Genomic DNA, 20,577 nt, shown 5'->3' with positions numbered 1-20,577 from the left:
CGACAGGATTGCGAGGAACAGCCCCCTTTAGATACTAAGACAGCTGGCTATAGCAGCTTTTATTGCAGCATGCTTAGGCAAGCCTCTCTGACTTGAAAACCTTCAGGCAACAAAAGTAGGGTGTTTTGAGAGGGGCGTAAAATTGCCTGGCTCCTCTCCATGCAAAGAAGCACTTGATTTCCCTTCTTGCTTTCTTTGTCTGCTTTTAAGAGAGAGAAATGAGATAGAATCTCAGAGATAAAAGGACACTAAAGTTATAAAGTATTCCATGGCCCATCACTTCTGAAAATCATCTGCCTTCCCTTAATAAATGTGAAAGCTAGTGTTTGTGTAATTTTGTCTTGAGTGTTACAGAAGGCATCTTGAACAGGTCTTCTGCATTTGCTAAGCAAGAGTGTAGGAGGTAATCTGTAAAGTCAAACAAATGTAATAATTTCACTTGAAATAGCAGCAGAGACAGTTCTTCCTTTAAATTTGCCCTCCTTGGTGATATATCTTTATCTCTTTCATTGAAAATTAAGGAGAGAAAAAAAGATGAATTCTTCATATGCTGAATGACTTAGCCATGGAAAGCAAATTTCTTAACCTTGGGGGTAGGGTAGAAACAAAGGGAGGTTTCCATTACAAGTAGCCCCTTTTTTTCTGCTGGGAAACTGAGAGGGGAAGTTTAAATAAATCTGGTGACACAGAATGTGATCACAGCATTTAGTCCTTTATACTTTGGAAAATAAGTGAACTGGTAAAAAGACTGCAAAACAAGGACTTTTCTTTTTAGTCTCTATAATCTTATAGTTTTCAAAGTTGTGGGAAAAGCTCTGGAAATGAAAATGTCCTTGTACTCCTTACTTGCTCCTGAAACTCAGAAAATTATTTTATTTGGGAAATCCACAGTAGAATCCAAGAATAATACTTTTGGGAATCAATTTAAAAACTTGTAAGCATTGTGATACCAGCCCTACTTTTCTGTATGAGGTCCTTAAGTGCAGGACAGGAAAAGGGGCGGGAGGAAAAAGAATAATAAACACAAAAATAAGCATGTTATTTCTTTCATTTTGGCTTTGACAAAAGGTAGTTGTTTCAAGAGCACATTATAATACAAGTGTTGCTACCCTGGCAAACCTTTGGACATCATATCATGCATTCATCTCTTTCTGTTTATCGTGCATGTGTGGTCATGCTGCCTACTGCCCTCAAATCCATTTTAGCATTACACACTCTGAAATGCGGACCTTTCTGTGAATGCTTTCCTAAGAAGTGCGGTGCAGTTCTGTAGCTTCAAAACAGTGTGGTGTTTATAATCGGAACAGGAAGCTTAGATTTTAAGTCCTTGGTGGATGTATTCTGCACTGTCTGGAGGCAGGCCAGTGCTAATGAAGACTGCCTTTGAACACCTTAATATTAAATACTGTGTTTTGTGTATCTGTAAAAGCTTTTTATTTTTTGTATCGGTGTCCACAGCTTTGTGGGCCATGCTTTCTGGAATTTCTGGTACCTCTTAGCATCTTGCAATATTCAACCACCTTAGGAATAAATTCCAGAGATTTGTTGAAGAACTTGTCTGACTAGTAATGCTGTGTGCAAAATCTGTTTCTTGACAAATTATACTTTTGTCAGATGCATTTAAGTTTCCCTTATTGCATTGTTCTAGTTCAGATTCAAACCATTAATTTGCTGGAAGAATTTCTGCTGCCTAGGACTGTAATTTCATAGGAAAGCATGTGGTTTTATTTCATACATAGGTTAAGGAACTTGAGTTCTGACAGGCTCTCTTCCCACCTGGTCAACAAGATGCTTGTGCCCACCATTCTCTTACTTTTTGCTTCTGTTCTGTTTCAAAATTAACGAAATCACCGCTGTGGCACCACAGTATTGCACACTGAGCACTAGCGTGTCAATTTTTAGTTATGCTTTTGCAAGCTCAGGATTACACACTGAGCACTTGCATGTCAATTTTAAGGTATGCTTTTGCAAGCTGAATGAAGGTTAGAACTGTCTATTGTCATTTTACCAGTGTGCTGTCTGGCACTGTATGCCTGTGCTGCAGTTTGGTGACAACATGATTGTGGTGTAGATGGAGTAGTCCAACATAAGCTTTGTTTAGTTAATGCATTAAGGCTGCCAAGCAGAAGGAAGAATAAGGAAAACTCAAAAATACAGCTATTTTATGTATTGCAGGAATATTCAGAAAATTATATCAACGTTTCTATTGGTTTCAGGCAATTAGACCATGCCTGGAGACATTAGCATCCTTAAGAGATAAACTGTTACAAATTTTAGGAGCTTTTTGGGAAACAGGGAGATTGGGAAGTTCTGAATTTTACTGCCATGTACTTTTATAGAAATTAGGCTGTAACAGTCCTGAAACCTAAGGAAATATTTTGCAAATATAAATGGACAGCACAAGTGGAGAAACAGTGTCTTCCCCAGCAATGGGTGGAATATAATCTCTCAGCAGATGAGATTTTCATTGTTCTGTAACCAGCCTTTTCTTTTGCTGGATGTTGTTGGAACTATTTTTCTTTACAAAGCCAGTTGGAAAGTCCTTAAAGAGTTTACAGTCAGTTTAAGGGTGTATCCTTGTCTAAGAATGGTGCAAATTCAGAGAAATGTTTATGGAGGACTGAAATAAGGGTAAAGGTAATTGCAAACTGAGCTGTCTCATCTCCCCTTCAGGCTTTTCTCTGTACTGTTGCTGCTTGGAATTGAAATCAACTCAAATAATGTATTTAAAGTATAAATCTGTAATTTTGTTACAAAATTACTGCAAAGTCAGCTACACCAATTAAAAGTGGCCCATATATCTGAAGACTTAGATTCATGTTTTAATCCTTTCCAATTCTCGAAATCCCCTGAATAGGATAGAAAAGGGTGCATGCACAAAGAATGTCACGCCTTCTATCCTCAGGCAAAGCTGAATCCACTCCATTGTGTGTAAATATCCTAAGATCATCAGCAGCCATAACCCAGAAGTCTCTGCATGCTACACTCCAGTTTGTGAGAGTGGTAATTAGACCAGTTCATGTCAAGGCTCCTTAAACTCAAAACCCTCCTTTTCATCCCATTTCTAAATGCAGCTATGGAAAATTTACCTGTGGGAATCCTCCTAGCTCATCAGCCCTGCCAAGCTGATCTAGGCCTTCCAGCTATTGCCACTTTCTTAGGAATTAGTGGATACTGCCACTTTGACAGCTGCCCTACGGTCAGACCACCACATTGGTATTCTGCTGTAGAGCTCAGGCCTTTGCAGAAGTAGTTATTTTGATTTCTTCCCTACCTGCTAAAATGATAGCTAAGTGGGTATCTTGGAGGTACCCTACACTGTCTGTGCACAGGACAAGTTTGTGTAAGATTGGTAAAGAGGTTAGTTGATTTTTTTTTGACAATTTGTAATAGTTTCAAAAGCAGAAATACATTTCTCCTTGAATCACCAGGAAAGCTAACTTTCAGTATATACATCAAAACCTGATGTGCTGAAATGTACTGGTGAGAGCTCTAAAATAATTCTGGCATTTATGAGGAGACACTTTCTCTTTACTAGTCCTTAAAGTTAATAGACAAATATAAATAAAAAGAGAAAACCTTTCAGAACATGATGCATTATGTGGATTAAAGAAGCTAGCTGGTTAGGAAGACAAAGGAAAAATGAGAGTAGAATCTATATCTCATTCATTTAATGTAAAAAGAATCACAGGTGACATGCTTGTCAGTGGAGCAGTGACATTTGGAATTTAGTGAAAAGTTTAAATTTCACACCAAAAATAGAACATAATTAGGTTTAGTTTCATTTGTGCACTTGCTTATGTTACACAAAGACTTTCCTAGCTATCCCCAGAACAAAAAGTACTCAATGCCACGTCAACACCCTTGGGAGGTCTGTCACGATGTGGTCAGTGGTATGTGTTCCTGTTTTGCTTTTCATAAAATGTGATTTCCAGTGAATTCTTAACAGTCCCAAAAATCTGAAAACCAAAATCCAAGGTTAGTCATCTCAAGTTCACTTGAGACTGAAAATAATTTTCTCACAGACATAAAGTCTTGTCTAGATTGTTAAAACACAAGCACTACATTATGGAGGGATGTTTGCATAGTTTTTTACAGTGATGCTTTTATACTTAGGAAAAACTTGTCCTTCTGTGTGTTTGAGACTAAATTTTTGAAAAGTCCTTTTAGGAAGAGCCATGTCCAAATGTACTGAGAAGCATCAGTTTATTTATTTTTATCTATTCTTTTATGTGTAGATCAGACCTTTTATTTTTTTTCTTTTTTTCTTTTTTTTTTTGGTTGCAGAAATTTCATACAGTATGACATCTGGTACTGAGGATTAGAATATTTGTTCATTCTTATTTGCTTTTCTTACTAACATTACATTTCTATTGCACACTTCAGTAAAATAGTCTTGCAGTTCTGACCTGCTTATGTTAATAATGGCTATCCTAAGATCTGTTTTTGTGAAAGGGAAGTTCTAATTGCAAATGATGTAGCATATATAAGGTGACTCTATGCTAATAAAGGCAGAAAGAGTGAGAAAGACATATGATTTTGTAATGACTGGGACTTCTGTTAGACAAATGAAGTTCTCAGCATACCCTGGAAAGTGCACCTGCCAATGGGGACACTGTAGTTACAATACATACTACAGAATGTCAAAACAAAACCTCTTAGACCTTAATAAGCCTTTCTTGAAGAATTTAAGTAATTCTTGGAGTGTCTTTTTTGTGTTAGTTTGTTTCTGGCATGGCTTCTAACAAAATGATACATGTCTTTAGTGCAGCAACTGGAGAATGAATGGGAAGGTATATTACACTTTGTGCAAGGGCTTTGTTTTTAAAATTGTGTTATTTTATTAGTCTGCTAGGATCCAAAGGGTTCTTAAAATAAAAACTAAATTTCCTTTTCTTTTTTAGGTCTCTAGTCTCCTGCTTTTTTTCCAATGTATTAAAAAAAAAACACAAACAAAAACTCAAAACAAAATCTTCAACACCCTTCCCCCTCAACCCCCCCCCAAAAAAAAAAAAAACAAAAAAAAACCCCAAAAAACAACAACAACCCAAAAAAACCAGCACCACAACAAACCCAAACCTTAAACTCTAAAATTAGGTTAGAATTTGAATCTGACACATCTTCAGGCATGTGATGATAGTGTGTAATGCCAGTGAAGATTTCTTTCAATTAAATTCTGATTCTTAGTAACTGCAGAAATTCTATTTGTGTACATAAAACGAGAACATTTTTCTTTTCTTTGAAGTTGTTCTTGTCAATAATTTGTATTTGGCTGTAGAACTTGGAGATGGGTGAGGAGATGCAGCTTGTGCTCTTCGTAATGCACACCACTTTAAAAGTCCTTTGGTGGAGGATGGTGAGTGATGTGTCTTGGAACAGTCACTCTTCTTGATACTAGAATTCACATAAGTTTGCTAACAAATGCTTAGCATGTGGTGGGTGTTTTAGTTTTGTTTTTCTAAGGCCTGTTACCACAGACCTACCTTTATGGTACAATCTGATTTCCTTAGTTTATACTATGTTTGTCCAGTTTACTAAAGTTTTACTTCTCTGTTACATAAATGAACAATAAAAAATAGTGCCAGAAAGATATATGTTAGATTTGAGAATTCATTATGTGAAAGAAAATGTCATACATTGCTTGATTATCCTAGAGATGTTGATTCAATTGCAGGAATATTTACTCTGTTCTGTTCACACAGTACAGGGCTATGTTTCTCATTCCTGAGTAGGTAGAATTTTATGTTTTAATTTGATAATACAAGCTACATATAGTGGGTGATTTATAGGTGACATTGATTTCATATCATTTGCTAATATTTTTTAATATTTTATTTGTGTTGACACTAGTTGCTTATTGAGATATGGTGAAGCTCATGTAAAATAGATCTTTAAGGATTGGAGCAGTTGTCATGTAATTCAGCTACTATGAGAAAAATCTACTTAATGCAGGGAAAGATAAAACAGTCTTGATGTCAGTTCTTGTTATGTCCATTGAGACGTTTTCTGTGCTGCTATTCAAAACAGAGGGAAAGATCTTTACCTATGGAGAATGTCCTGTTTCAATACTTAAGTTGATAATTAGAAATACATGGTGTTTATAGTAAGTTATCCTGCTCCACGTGCTGCGAATAGGAAGAAAATTAATTCCTATATTCCTCCATGTAGTACTAGGATTTATTTAAACATTTCATCCATATAAGTGAGGGCTTGCCTACTTTGTATTCCATCAGCTGAACATTATTTGGAATTTATAGGAAAGAACTGATCTGTTGTGAAGTGTTTTGGGTGCTTTCTTAGTATACAGTATTCAAACACTGAGGATATGAAGCAGGCAAGATATGAGGACTGTGATTTGATGGAGGTTGAGGAGAAAAGTTTTGAGGGAAGGTGTAGAGGAAATGGATGTGTAGGTCATGAAGCACTGAGCTGAGTAGGAGAGAAAAAAATTTTGCCTTATTGGACCAGTCATATGGTCAGTATAATATTAATATAATCAGCTTGCTTACTTAGAAGCTTTTTCTCCATGGCTCTTGGCTCTAAGACTGCTGATTGTAGTTCAGCTGGTCACGTAAGGAACATGCTGACTTTTCTCAAGTGATACTGAGCTAGGGAAAAGCCAGAAGCTGCTACTGCCTAAAATAGCTATCCTTGTTAACAACTCCATATGAACATTGTACATTACGTGGTGTGCTTAAGCTGTCTTGAGGAATTGATAATGCTGTCCTTGTGCTCAGAACTGGAGGTACATCTAAAACTGCTTCTTCCATAGACCATTCATCTGTCCCATGATCAGATGTGTTTTGAAAAATTGATGAATGTTTCAGTGCGTTCCTACAGTTAACTGTAGAAATGGTTATGTAATGCAGGCAGAAAACATTTTTCCTTCTATTTCTTACTCTGCACTCAAATAGCATATAAAAACAAAGGCTATAAATTATGTACCTTGCATTTTTTTAGTTCATAGTGTTACATGGATTTTCATAAGAGTTAAATGGGAATAGGTGAATGCGTTATTATGGGTACAGTCATGTTTTCCCAGTTTCCACTATTGCCAGAACTGAGCTGAGCAAATATAACAAATCAGAAATGTAAGGGAGGAGTGGCACATGCTGGTACAGTAATTTAAACACACGGTCTGTGAAGCATTACAGTGCAGTGTTTTTACATCTGTATTATCTTTACCTGTTTTCATTGCTTTGCAAAACTGACCAGCAGAAAAGTGAAAAATTGTTCTCCAGTATGAAGGTTTATATATAGGGCAGTCTTTACTATGTTGCACCATGTTTTATAAATAAATAGGCTTTAAAAAGAAATAAAGAAGTCTTGCTGTATGTGGCATGTTTTTCAGTGAAGCTGAATATTTGAAAACCTGCGCAACCAAAGATGCAGTGTGCTTAATAGTATCTTGTTGAGGTTTAACACCAGCTATCAAACATAATTTATTGGTGTGATGATCAGAGGGAGGTCAGGTTCATCCAAAACATAGCCCAGTACTAGCCATGGTGAAGAAAATAACCTAAATAACCTTTACCCCAGACAAAACAAGTACATACTGCATTAAATGAGTATGTGCTGGTTTTTACAGTGTGTCTGTACCTCTTTGGTCTGAAATTGCTTATGTGCATGTTAAGAGAATGTTAATATACGTATCTTAAAACTTTTTTAAAAGCTAGTTTGTGGTATGTATACCTTGTAACAAAATTAGAATGTGATAGGTATTTTGACATAAGTAATTATTTTGGTGACTACTGCTTTATTTTATGTTCTTCTGAATTCGTTACTTGTTGTGATTTTGCTGAAGAATATGAAAATGGGCGTTCCATGTAATCCAGAAAAGCATAATTTTAAGGATAATTTATTTAAAGAAAGAATGGTACCAAGTTAATAGTGCCTTGCATTCTAATTTATAACAATACTATGTGAATATGATTTTTAATTTATACCAGTTTTGAATAATTGGATAACAGATTTTGTTGTCAGTGTTCATGTGCATTTGGAGTTGTAGCTTCTTCCCCATGTACTTCTCAGAGCAGAGTTGCTTAATGGCATGAAGATATTGTTGATACTTATTATGAATAGACTGCATCTGTTGCTCATTAGCAAAACATGCTAATCACATACTCCAAAAAGTAAAATAATGATTCATTACACTTTTGTATTCCCGTTGAATTGAATACTTCCATGAATGACAGTCGTGAATGTACTTGCCATTTTTTTCAAAACGGAGAAATCTAAGCTTCCACAGTTTTGCAGAGGGCTGGGCGGATTACTTGACAGTCCCACTGTCCTCATCTTTTTGCTTGAAGTTGAAAGGCAGCTGCACATTCCTTTCACATTACTGCTTTAGTGTGACTGGTTACTTCAGCTACCACAGAGAGCTTGTTCAGGTGTCAGTGGGGAGGAGAGTAGTCTCTCCGGTAATCTGAGGATGTGGTCTATGCACAGAAAGTTTGGGAACACTAATGATTGCATACTAGCCAGTTCATTACTGCTCCCTAGGCCCTGAATATGAACTCATCATGCTGAGGTACTGGACTGTGTTTGACATTCCAGACATAACTGGCTTGGTTTGAAAATCTGTGAAGACACATTTAAAAATGGCAAGTAAGTGATCAAAGGGAGAAGGAAGCAAATGCTTTGTTCCAGGGTACAACATCTAGTTATGGTACAACAGTTTAGATTATGGTATTCATGATGAACCTTATCTAACCATTGCTCTAGCTCTGGTTGCTGCAGCTGTTGGTTGGGAAACTAGTGGTGGCCAGGGCAAGGGTTTGAGAATCTGACATACAGTGATGCTTGGAGAAAATCCAAACAGTTCTTGTTTGGTTTTGAATGTGGCTGTTGTTGGCAAGCTTATTAACCTTTTGTTGTTAAACTTCCTGTGCTAGCATTGTGAATGCATGACTGTCCTAACTCTTGCTTTGTTTTGTCCTAGTCACATTGATCAAACAACAACATGGCAAGATCCTAGGAAGGCCATGCTTTCCCAGATGAATGTTACAGCTCCCACCAGTCCTTCTGTGCAGCAGAACATCATGAACTCAGCATCAGGTAAGCAAAATTTGTATTTATGAAAAAGATCATACAAGTAAACCACAAGCTATTCTAATCAGGGGGTAGGGAGTCCAGATTTAATAAATGATCTTCTAGTTATCCTGGTTTGAAACTTTACATTTGTTGATGCCTGATTCATCAAGCAAGAGGCTGATAGTTGAAATAACAGAATTTGTATAATACTTACGTTGTCAATAAAAAGAACACTGTAGTTCTTTGATTTATGTTTTTATTTTTTCAAATGATTGGTTCAAAGTTATAAGGAACCAGAATTTTTGTCTATTTTCTTCTGACCACAAAATACTGTTAAATTGATGAAGACCAGAATTTCCATTCAATTAATATCAATTTTCATTAAAGCTTTTGTGCTTCACAGTGTTCTTCTGCCTCCATTTGCTCACTGACTAGACATGTTATACTACTATTTATTTACATTTCCTACATTTAATATGAACATATAATTTTTTCCTGTCCTCCCTAAAAGGATCAAGCAAATACCTTGAAAATCTTGTTTAGAAGCAGAGATGTTTTTTGTTTTCCTCTTGTGTTTCTGTTACTTGTGAAATGCAGTATCATGATCATTATTGGTCTAGGTGGAGGAAGTCTGTTGTCTTTTCCTGGAATATGGAATTGTTTTTCAGCTGGCGGCAGGGGCCACTCTCACTAGACAACAGTTAGTTCTTGTTCTTGCTATAGAATCTGCTGTGTGTTTTCAGAGCTCTCTCATCTCTGATTATGCAGAGAGCAAGCAGATAGAGTTGGTGCCATGCTTGTTTGAGTACTTGGTCTTGCCCTTGCTTTGTCACCTCCTGTCTGTCACTGAGGTTCATGTTATATTTATTTTCTCACAGTCTGACTGTATTTTGTGTGTGTCTGCTGTTCCTGTACTTCCCAAGGGTTATTCTCTGGTGCTGCTTTTTGTGGTCTGTTTAGACAGCTTTGTTTCATGCTGCAATTCATGTGCTGCAGACAATACCAAAAGATTAACAGGCGTGACCAAACTGTGCTGTTCATGACTGAGTATTAGAGGGGAAGTTAATCAAACTTTTTGCTGGCTAGGCCAGGAGGCTGGATTATCCTGAAACAAATGAGTCCTGTTCAAGTTCAGGAAGTCGTGATTCACAGCAATTAAGGTCTCAGGCCCTGATGTGAAAATAAAACAGTGTGATTATTTTCTGTGTAAATTTATCCCAGGAAACCTGCAGCAATAGAGGTGGCATGTTTTTGTAGGGACACTTCTAAAGGAGGGAGAATAGGAGAAAGGAAACAATTCCCTTGGTCTGTCCTGCCTTTTGGCTTATTTGTGCTAAAACTAGATGCCTGCTGTTTCAATATTGACATAAATTCTGTATTTTAAGATAACTCCTCAAACCTGCCGTTGTACCAAGAATTGACAGGAAAAAATACTGATAGTAAAGTAGGAATCACTTTATGTACTTAGAAATGAAGGGTCCTTAGCAAAAAAAAATGTACTTTTAAGTTGTAACACGGTGGTAACAAACTAGAAAAGAAGCTAGCAATCTGGACACATGGATTATTTTTAAAAGAAAATTGACATGTAATTGCCTGATGTAGTTGTGTGAGAGAGTGATGCTGCATGGATATTGTTGTTTGTGCAGTAAAGAACAGTTGAAATGTGCAAGTGGGTTGTCTTGTGATTTGAGAAAGCACTTGGATACAAGTTCATTGAACATTTATTTTTAATTTCACAGATGATACTGTGTTGAATATCAGTTAAAAATCCTGAGAAGCATTTTTCACCCAAGTGCTCTGAGACTGATAAAGTGCATGAAGGACTCAGAACTCCTGTGTATACTGAATTACATCACATGTTCTGTGGAGTTAGGTTTTTTTAAGCTTAAGTTAATTGAGGTAGTATGACTTGGAGCTGACTGTCTGGATGCACTGGCTTACCCTTATTTGCTATTAACAAAAGTCTGTTTTGAATTAAATAATACCGAACCTGCATTTATTGGGTGTGATTCTGATACTTGATCTGGCAAATGTTTATGTACTAAGTTTAAATTATGATTGTATATTTGTTTTTACTAAAGTCTCTTATACTTAGTTTTGTTACTTTTTATTACTGAGTTCATGGTAGCTTATGCTTCCTTGGTAGCCTCTTGAATAATCTTTGAGAGAAATGGAAAAGTCAAGTAACTATGTACCACTTCAGCACAGTGGAACTTACAGTCATGATGTTGGCACTCAGATTTAAGACTACTTAATGTTCTAATTTGGGCATTCATCCTCGAGAAATCAAGCTGAGACCTTAAAGACAGAAGTTTCCTGTTATGAAATATCACTGGCAGTGAAACATACCCTAGTGCATGAGAGCCTTTCATGAAAGATATTGGGAAAAAACGAGTGTAAGTATTGTGACAGCTGGAAATCACTGACTTGCAAAAAAGTGTCTGAGATGCCACAAAGGAGACTATTTTCCTTTCTGTATAGACTTTGTATGGTGCTCATTAATTTTAGCCCTTGAAGTTACTGTCTAGGTTCTACTGTACTGCCTCAGGAGCCTGTAAGTCAAGTTACTGTGCTGAAACATAGGAGAGATTTCTGGGAGCTGACATGACAACCTTTAGAAGCTTTAACCATTTAGCCAGAATTAAAGTTCATGACATTAGCAAGAATTACGAACAGTAAAACAAACTGAAGCTGCAGAGAGAATTGTGAAAGCTGATGTGTACGTATTGGAGATCAACCCGTTGTCTTTTTGGATAAATAGGGAAAGACGAACTCAAGAAAGATGTGATGAGGGCAAGTCAAAAGATTGTTAAAATACAAAAATGGGAAAGATGTAGTTTAGCATGAGATTGAAATCTTTAGGTTATCTGTCTTAAGAAATTCCATCTCTTGAGGCACTTAGGTATCTTGCTGTAAATTACATTTCTTCAAGGAAGTTAATGAACAGTTGAACCAATTTTATCTGTTCCAGGCGTGACTTTTGTGAACTAGTTATTCTGTGAGTGTTAGTTAGCTACATCCTTTATAGGAAGTCATCAGTGTATGAAAAGTGAGGGGTTTTTTGTCTGTCTTTCTTAACTTAGTTGCTACAAGTAATCAGCTGAAATAGTTTGGGCTGTATAACAGTGCTCTGTTAGATGGCATTTGTTAGTTAATCTGTGAAATAGGATTGCATCTTCACTTCAGTAGTGGAAAGGAAACAAGCCTGTTATTTGCAAATATGCCACATGTATATAAAAAGTCATTGTGACTTCTCATTTTTTTACATTATGTTTCTAATAATTTTTCCCTAAAGGAAAACAGAGAGAACAGAAAAAAAGAACATAGTTTCTTCTGCCTTGATTTAAAACAAACAAACAAAAAGGTAGCAATAATGGTATGCTGTTCTTCTTAGGAACATCTCCTATACATTTCCTACCGAGGTAAAGTTATACATTTAAAAATAAACAATGGCTGTTTTGTGTACAATTACAGTTGATACAACAGAGATGGGATAATTATATTTATGTATTTCTGTTCTTCAGATGCTTTTGCTTTCTGAATCATGTTTGAATAATGCTTGACAGCACTGCATACTTTAGCCTCTTCCTCTTGCGCATAGACCTTAGATAATTAGCTTTGGGGCAGATTATGTGTCTTTGTCCTCTTTTGTCTTCATTCTTATGTGACAGTTTTGAATTGAGTTTCCCAGTGAAAGTTTGTAGACCTAGTACAATTCCATTGTCTCTCAAGGTAAGGCTGCAGTGCCATTTTAGATGTTGGTAAGAAAATGGACACTTGAATTCGTAACTCTCAGGGGACAGGTGGGAAGGAAGGAATAGAAACCTGTTGATAAAATATGGCTTTGTTTACATTAGTTTTAAAAATAAGTAGAGTCTTGCAAGATTCTCTTCTTATCCCAGTATAGGGTGAATCTCTACTACTTTTTTGCTTATGTTACTCTTCCAGTTGCTTTCTATCTGCCAGCAGCAAGCTCTGCTTTGCATTCCAGATTCCATGGCATATGAGAAAGTTAAAAAAAAAAAAAAACCTCACAAAAAGTGGAGACATGCACCAAAGAGACATGCACACAGGCTTTTAAAATTACATGTTATTTATATGAAGTTACACCGTTATATAAATATTTAGTTACAGAGGTATGGCTTACCAGTAGTTCTGGAAAGCTGGCTTACATTTGGAAATTAGAATTTAATTTTTTGGTAACTTTGTCCTCAAAAGTACCACAGTGCAAGCTGAGTTCCCTGCCTAGAAGGGTTGTGTCTCCCTGTGCAAATTATTTCATAGAATTCTAAACTTACAGTTGTGATAGTGTTCAGTTGTCGTAGGAGGCACCCAACAGAACGAGTAATGGGGACCAGTCACAGGGATACTGTTTATGCTAAATATTTACAAAAGTTGGAGGGGAGACTGGAGAAATACTTGAGAGATACTTTGGCACTTAGTAAGCAGACAGAAACTGGCCCAAGGAATAACTTGTAATAAAATCACAGAATATCCTGATTTGGATGGGACCTACAAGGATCATTGAGTCCAACTCCTGGCCCTTGCAGGACATCCCCAAGAGTCACACCATTGAGACCATTGTCCAAACACTTCTTGAGCTCTGTCAGGACTGGGGCTATGTCCACGCCCCCGAGGAGCCTGTTCCACTGCCCAACATACTTGGAGGCCAAGTGACTATTCATAGCCTCTATACCTCTATATGTATTCAGTGCTTTATTTAAAAGTTTATAGAGTGTGATAGTCACTAAATGGGCTACTTTCATGAGCCAACAAGGTCTGTCCATCACCCCAGGCTAGATGCCTGGACTAAATTGAATTTTGGTTAGACCCAGTATTGCTGTTTCTATACAACATGAGCTACAGTAACTGTGGAAATTTTAGTGAGAAGGTCTGAGTAGCAGCAATATAGGACTCAGCTTTTGTGACCTAGGTTATCTAACACTGAAAATTCTGTTCCTATTCAGACTTTTGGGAGGAAATGGGCCTCTAATTGCAAAGGAATTTTCCTAGATGCTCTGGGTGAATGTGTCTCCTATTCTTCAACATGGGTTTAGTTCTTTCCTCTGGTAGTTGCCTCAAATACAGACTTTGTCAAGTGACCCTTTAGAAAATCAGCCCTGTCTTCTAGTTTCACAATTACTCACAAAACCAGACAGGAATTACAGAAGACAATAATTTCAATTTTTGAACTGCCTTTTCAGTATGTAATGATGATAACAGAAACATGAGAGCAGTTTATTGTCCAAGGAAGCAAGCTACATTATTAATGCCAAAAGTTTCCAGAGATAAAAGCTCTGCTTCTGCAGTTAGCAGAAGCACTTAGCAAGGAAGGCTTGCTGCTGTGACAGCCAGGTGAGCAGATGGACCTTTTTGTCCTGTTCCACAGCTGTGCATTTTATTTAGAAAGAGAACCTTGCCCAGGTTTGTCTCTAGTAGTAAGCTAGTACTCATCAGATCACTGAATCTCTTTAAGTAGCATTATTCCACCGGGTGGATGGACTGATCAGCTCCTGGCAGCCTTCTTCAAAGGCATTTTGTTCTTACTTGCTACAAAGGAACATGCTGGACCAGTACAGATTTCAGTGTTCAGCAGGACTGACACCGCAAGGCTGATTTTGTTTTTCTTAAAGCCAAGGAGGGTTTTTCTGGCTTTGAATTTCACAAAGAATTTCTTGCTGAGTTTTTCCAAGGCATGTATGGCTTAGCAGGACTGAGGAGAGTTGTAGTGAGAAGGTCTGCCTGCATGGCTAGCATGTTGGCTCAGCAGTAAAGGAGTCAGTTTGGTTCTTCATTGACTTCTACATTTGGATGATGGGGGACATGTCTCTGTGCTCCTGTTTTTTTGTAAAAAAACATCTCACTGGTTAGCTGGCTGGTCTTTGGGTATGGTAAAAAAGTACTGCGTTCTTTGCACTGGAGCTTTAATTTCTCCATCAAAGTCCTTTTGTACAAGTGAGTATCTTAGGGTTTAAGCATCATTTGTGCAGTATTGTCACTCTTTCTTGCCTGTTCTGTTCGGCTTCTGATAAAACTGAGGTATGCGTTACTTGTAGGCAACATTTAGAGCATTACAGGTGGGAAGAAAATGCCTGGTGTTCACTGTTTTTCCTCAGTTGAGATTCATCTGTAGCACCAATGATGGAATAGTGAAGTTAATAGAGAAGGGCTTTGTTTTCTGAGCCAAAATGAAAGTTTAAATTAGAAATGTAGTTTACTAGGGATCTTCAAATACCACGGTAAGAAATTCTTGTCCTGATTATGCCTTGGGATATTACTGGAATGCAATTCAATTATTTTTTATTAATTTTGACATTTCTCCAAGAACATCTTTTGAAATTAAGCAAACTAATCTATCCTCCCCACCTCTTCTCCCAGCTTTAGACTGAATTCTTCAGCAAGAGCATGACTTCAAGACAAAGTTACAGTCAAGAGCTAATGTAGTTTGAAGATGGATGTTGTAGACATTAATCAGATGGGCACATATTTTTGGGTGTACCTGAATCACATGTTTGAAATAATGATATTTGTGTATACTTAGTGTGTCTTACATTATACAGAATAATCTGTTAGTCTAACACCCAGATGGCTTCTGCTGTTTTATCATTTTATTTCACTGAGGAAGAGTAGAAGAACTTGAAATACAATGGCTTGCTGCTACAGCAGGTTTTGTTCTAATTTCTTTTACATTCTTAACATGTGTAGTGAATCTTTTGTTGTATAATTTGAGGATTGTACTTAAATCTAAAATACAGGGAAGGTCTTCCTGTATCTAATTTAGACCTTTTTAAAAGTCCGTGTCAATGTGAGCATAAAAATTCAAAACCATATATTTGTAAAGCACCTTCCAGATAAGATGAGATAAATATCATCTTTTGAAATGGTTTTCAGTCTAAGCAAATGTGTGGGTGAATGTACGTGACCATATAGAGATGGGAACAAGGGGTTTAAGAGCTGTATAGGAATGAAAGGTAGTTTCTTGAAAGCTGCTGATGGGAACATATGGGAACCATTCCTCAGGCTATGTTCAGACATCAACTGTGGACTCCACACCTTCATTATATACCTCCCTTTGACCATATTCTAGAAGTAGTTTTTCCTGTGTGTGCCTTTCTGCTTGTAGAGGTGTTGCACTGCTGTTCATAGTCCTGTGTCTTTGTGACTGCTCATGGTGTTTCTTTACCTTTGCTCTGTCATTGCTTGTTTGCCTGCCTTGTTCTTCAGGTTTGCATTTTTGTCTGCTTAAGCCTTGAATGCTTTCACCGAAAGTTAGAGTATGAGGTAAAGAGGAAATGAGTTTTGTCACTTCCGTTTTTAATTGTTTGTGAAAGACAGGAATATTTCAGGATCTCCTCAGTGTTAGCTTGTTGCTGCTGCTGTGTCTTAATCACTAGATGAACTTTTCTGTGAGAGGTAGAATTATTCTCTGCTTCTTTTTCCTGGTGCACATGCTGGTTTCATTCTGGCAGGCTTGACTTATTGCTGGTTTTATACTAAAATGCTATAGCAAAATGATGTGTCAAAGGATATGAAAGGATACAAACAAGTTTGAAAATTAAAGTCCAAATCCTAAATAAAAATTATAGAAGTGTTTCCTGTTCCTTGGTTTCTCACCCAGCACTTCTTTGCCCTTAATCCCAGAAAAGAGCTTGAAACTCTTCTGTTTCATGTATTGTTATATATGTAGAATGTTAAAATATTTTTTAGATCAATTTCAGCAGGAGCAAACAAGAGCCCGCCATCAACTCCTTCCTTCTATATTGCAGGCCCACTCCCCGATGGATGGGAACAAGCTATGACCCAGGATGGAGAAATTTACTACATAAACCATAAGAACAAGACCACATCTTGGCTAGACCCAAGGCTTGACCCACGCTTTGGTAAAAGTTCATCTCAATTCAGAATTCTTGATTTGCTTCAGTTCACTCAGCTTTAATTTTGCAGGCATATTTTGAAAACTTTTTATAGTACAATTAAAATATATTTTGAGTTGTAGAGGCCTTATTTAAATAACTTTTTTTTTTTTTATAAAAACTATTAGTTTGTATCCTTCAGGATCTTATATTACCCAAGTTTCTAATGCTACGGGTTGGTGTTTTGCCACATGATCCATACAGTTCCCCAAAGTAGTGACATTCAGAAATTACTTATTGAGACAGTTTCAGTCAAGCTCACTCGTCCCTTTAAATTAACAAAACTTTACCACAGAAGACTATTTTAATTCCTAAACAAATATTTATTTTCCTTTGTGCTATCTTAAGAGGGCATTGTCAGATAATAGTTCATGTTGTTTAAATACACTTGAAACATATACCAGCTTATAATTCCAGCTTGTCACAGTGATTATCATGACAAAATTTTCTATATTAAACAATATGATGAGAAATTATTAGTTTTGTTGCTCCTACTTTAATAACATTTGTTGGATAAAGACTATGTCATATTGGAAATAGAAATAGTGACTTAATGATCACAAAGTCTAGATGGAGAAATTAAACAAAGCAGAACTTTTATGCAATTGTTTTCAATTATATTTTTCATAGAACTGCAAACTTTTCAATAAAAATTGGCACTGATAACTATGAATAGAAATCACATATAATGTGAAGACTCTCAAATACTTTCATAGATTATCCAAGTGATGTATTTTGTATGGTGTTAAAATTCTGGTTTCTGGTTAAAGCCATGACCTGTGGGTGTCAGCCTTATTAGCTTGTCCTTGATTTGTTTTCCCAATAACTTACTATTTTCAGCTCCTTTGGATTTTAGTTATTTTTCCAGAGCCATGGACTAACAGTAGGAGTGAAAAAAAAAAAAAAAAAGAGATCATTGTGGTTTTCAGGCTTTACTTTTGGACTCAGTGCAGCTAAATGAAAACAGTGTGCAGATCACTGAGTAGGTCAGGCTGAGGGGATGCAAAACCTTTGAAGCTTTACAGGGGTTGACCTAACAACAACTGTGGGCCCCTTCTGGGAGAGGCATTAACTCCATGAATGCCATATAAATACAGAGCTACAAAATTCAACAGTCACTTTTCTGTTTTGTTTTCTGAAATGTCTGCTAGAAATTCTGCATTTTGGTTTGTAGGCTTGAGTGCCTACTTACAAGATCCATTTACTCTTATGGAGAACACGAGATTGTCACACTTTGTTTACAAACTGCTCACCAGTTTGTAGACAGGTTGAACCACTATGCAACATGAGCCCAAAGGTGGGGTGTCAGCTTTGGCAAATGTCCATGCTGGCTTTAACACCAGCCAGAGCTACAGACTTGTTTGCACGTTGCAAGAGGAGTGTGTGGGTAATTTGCAACTTCACAATTACTTAGTATGTGAGTAAGGCTGAAAAGGAGGCAGTCATTTTGAAAATCACTGTTGCCTTTTGCAATTTCATTTACTCAGGTAATCTTGCAGGGTAGCTGTTTTTCTTTACATGCATTACTTTATCATTTCCAAAGATGAACTGGAATTAAAAAGGGATGTGGAAAATGTTTTAATGGACAGAGGTTGTGAGTGAGATGAATCTTGCTTCTCACAATTATGTTGTATTCCTGTAAATAGAGTGGTCCAACTGAAGGGGCAAAAGCTGCTTGTCTTGTGCACACTGAAACTCTATCAAATGTTAAGGCTGTGCAGTTAAACTGAAAGAAGTTGGAAATGTCCAAAAGACTGATTAAGGGTTTCTTGCTGCATAGCTTCCCTTTTTGGGCCCACTGTGTATGTGTATCCCAGACAGGCTTGAGTACATGCCAAGGCTCTTTATTTTGTGGTCGGACTTTTAATCTGTTCCAGACCTTTTCAGTCAAAGAGCTCAAGTGTAACTGAAAGGGGCAGGAAAGGAAAAAAAAGCATGTGGGCTCTTCTGATCTAGAGTGATGGCAAATAGAGACAAGCTGCTAGCTGCTCTTGAGCTTGAAGGCGTTTTCCTTGAAAACCTGAGTTGTACACATTGTATTGTGGTTTATGTTTTTATCATTTGAGCCAAGAAAATACAAAATTCTATTCCTGTTGCTTTCTTACTTGTGACCTCCTTAAGTCATTCCAGTCGAGAAGAAAAAAAAAATCTCTTTGACAGAGTTAAATTACTGAGCCTTGCATTTATTTACTATGTGGAGATCCTCGACAAATATGTGCTGTGACCCTAAATAGCATGTGAATGACTCAGAAGTTTACCTTTCTGTGCTTAATATAGGTTGAAACTTCTGTTGGTATTTTTCCCCTGAGGATGACCATACCCTTTTTTATCACTGTGCTTTAATATAAAGTCTTGGTTTTCAATATTTGTGACTACTAATACTTGCAGAAGCAGGATAAATTTATCTTTGTCTTGTTGAAGCTTTTGGTTATTACAGTGGTTGAAAATGAAGGCGAAATTAATGTCTCTCTCTGCCATTTTCACTAATCTTAAGAACCATTGAAGAAAACAAAGCTATTGAATGGTATGTGCAAACATACTCCTCTGTTCCAGTATTCAGACGCAGAAGGTATGAAGAGTTTTTGCCCTAATTGCTTCTGAATTCCCAGCTTCCAGGGAGACAGCCTTTATGTCCCTCTATGTTCCTCATCAGATGGAAGCTTTGCATTCATCTTAATTTTCTCTAGTAGGTGTGGATATAGCTCTTTTTTAAATAGTGCTTGGAATTTTCTATTATTGGGACTAGAAAAAGAGTTGGAAAAATTATTTTAGGTGAACTGACTTGGTGTGGAGCATTTTGGTATAGCATTCATGCTTTTAAACAGAAAATAAAGGAATGTAATTTGTATATATTCTTTCTTGGAGCAGGCTTTTAGAAATAATGCATCAGAAAAGTGCCTCTGTCAGAATAGCTGTGGGTTAGGCTGGGTCTAAAACCTGAGTGCTCCAAGTTGAAGATAAGAACTTCATTCCAAGACTCAAGTCTAACATCTTTGAAATGGGTTCGAGGCCTTCAGCTACACTATTTAAGTGTCAGTGAAGTCCTGTGGCTCAGACTTTCATCCTCCAAGTCTACAAATATGACTTTAAAACAGTTTTGTGTTAGGGCAATTCACAAACTTTAGGAAAGAACTAAGTATGAAAGGAGGGTCTCCTTATAAGCCAGGCACAGGCAGTCATAAAGATGACATGGGATCAAAGGAGTAGGGATGGGAGGGGGTTGGTCCTTAGGCCTGTGTCAGCAGGATTCTTGTCTAGTGGAGCATCTGGTAAAAACATGTTGTCCTACCTTCTCAGTGCCTTTGCAGGCCTCATAGTGAGAGGACTCAAATTGCCTTGGTTTTTTTGTTTTATTTAGGAGAGGGTGTTTTCCCTTGATGGGATTGTACTGTCAGGTTGAACTTGTCTTTTGGACCATTTTGTCTTTTTTGCTATTGTTCATTGGTCATTCTTCACAGATCCTACTGGATTTTTGAGCCTTTCAGATAACATAATGCAGTTTCTTGGTACTCAAACATCTGGATAGGAAGCAGGTCAGCTATGCATTTTGAGTGGCTGGAGTTGGTGAAGTAGAAGAACATCTGCTTTTCCTATAAAATCAGATTTCCTAGAACCAGTTGAGGTTTAAAAT

At 37.1% G+C, this 20,577-nt stretch overlaps 1 protein-coding gene across 4 annotated transcripts in view; it reads left to right on the top strand.

Annotated features, from left to right (window-relative positions):
- YAP1 (Yes1 associated transcriptional regulator) overlaps positions 1-20,577 on the top strand; it is a 96,029-nt gene that overhangs the window by 41,964 nt on the left and 33,488 nt on the right. For all 4 annotated transcript variants that reach the window (XM_039718387.1, XM_039718385.1, XM_039718388.1 and 1 more), the window contains exons 3-4: positions 8,942-9,057; positions 16,800-16,913. In XM_039718387.1, coding sequence (XP_039574321.1) covers positions 8,942-9,057; positions 16,800-16,913 — 230 coding nt within the window. The remainder of the gene's footprint in view (positions 1-8,941; positions 9,058-16,799; positions 16,914-20,577) is intronic.

Source organism: Passer montanus, unplaced genomic scaffold (assembly GCF_014805655.1).
Source record: "Passer montanus isolate IOZ18808 unplaced genomic scaffold, ASM1480565v1 scaffold4, whole genome shotgun sequence".
In the NCBI taxonomy this organism is placed as follows: Eukaryota; Metazoa; Chordata; class Aves; order Passeriformes; family Passeridae; genus Passer; species Passer montanus.
This window is presented reverse-complemented; position numbering and strand designations above follow the sequence as displayed.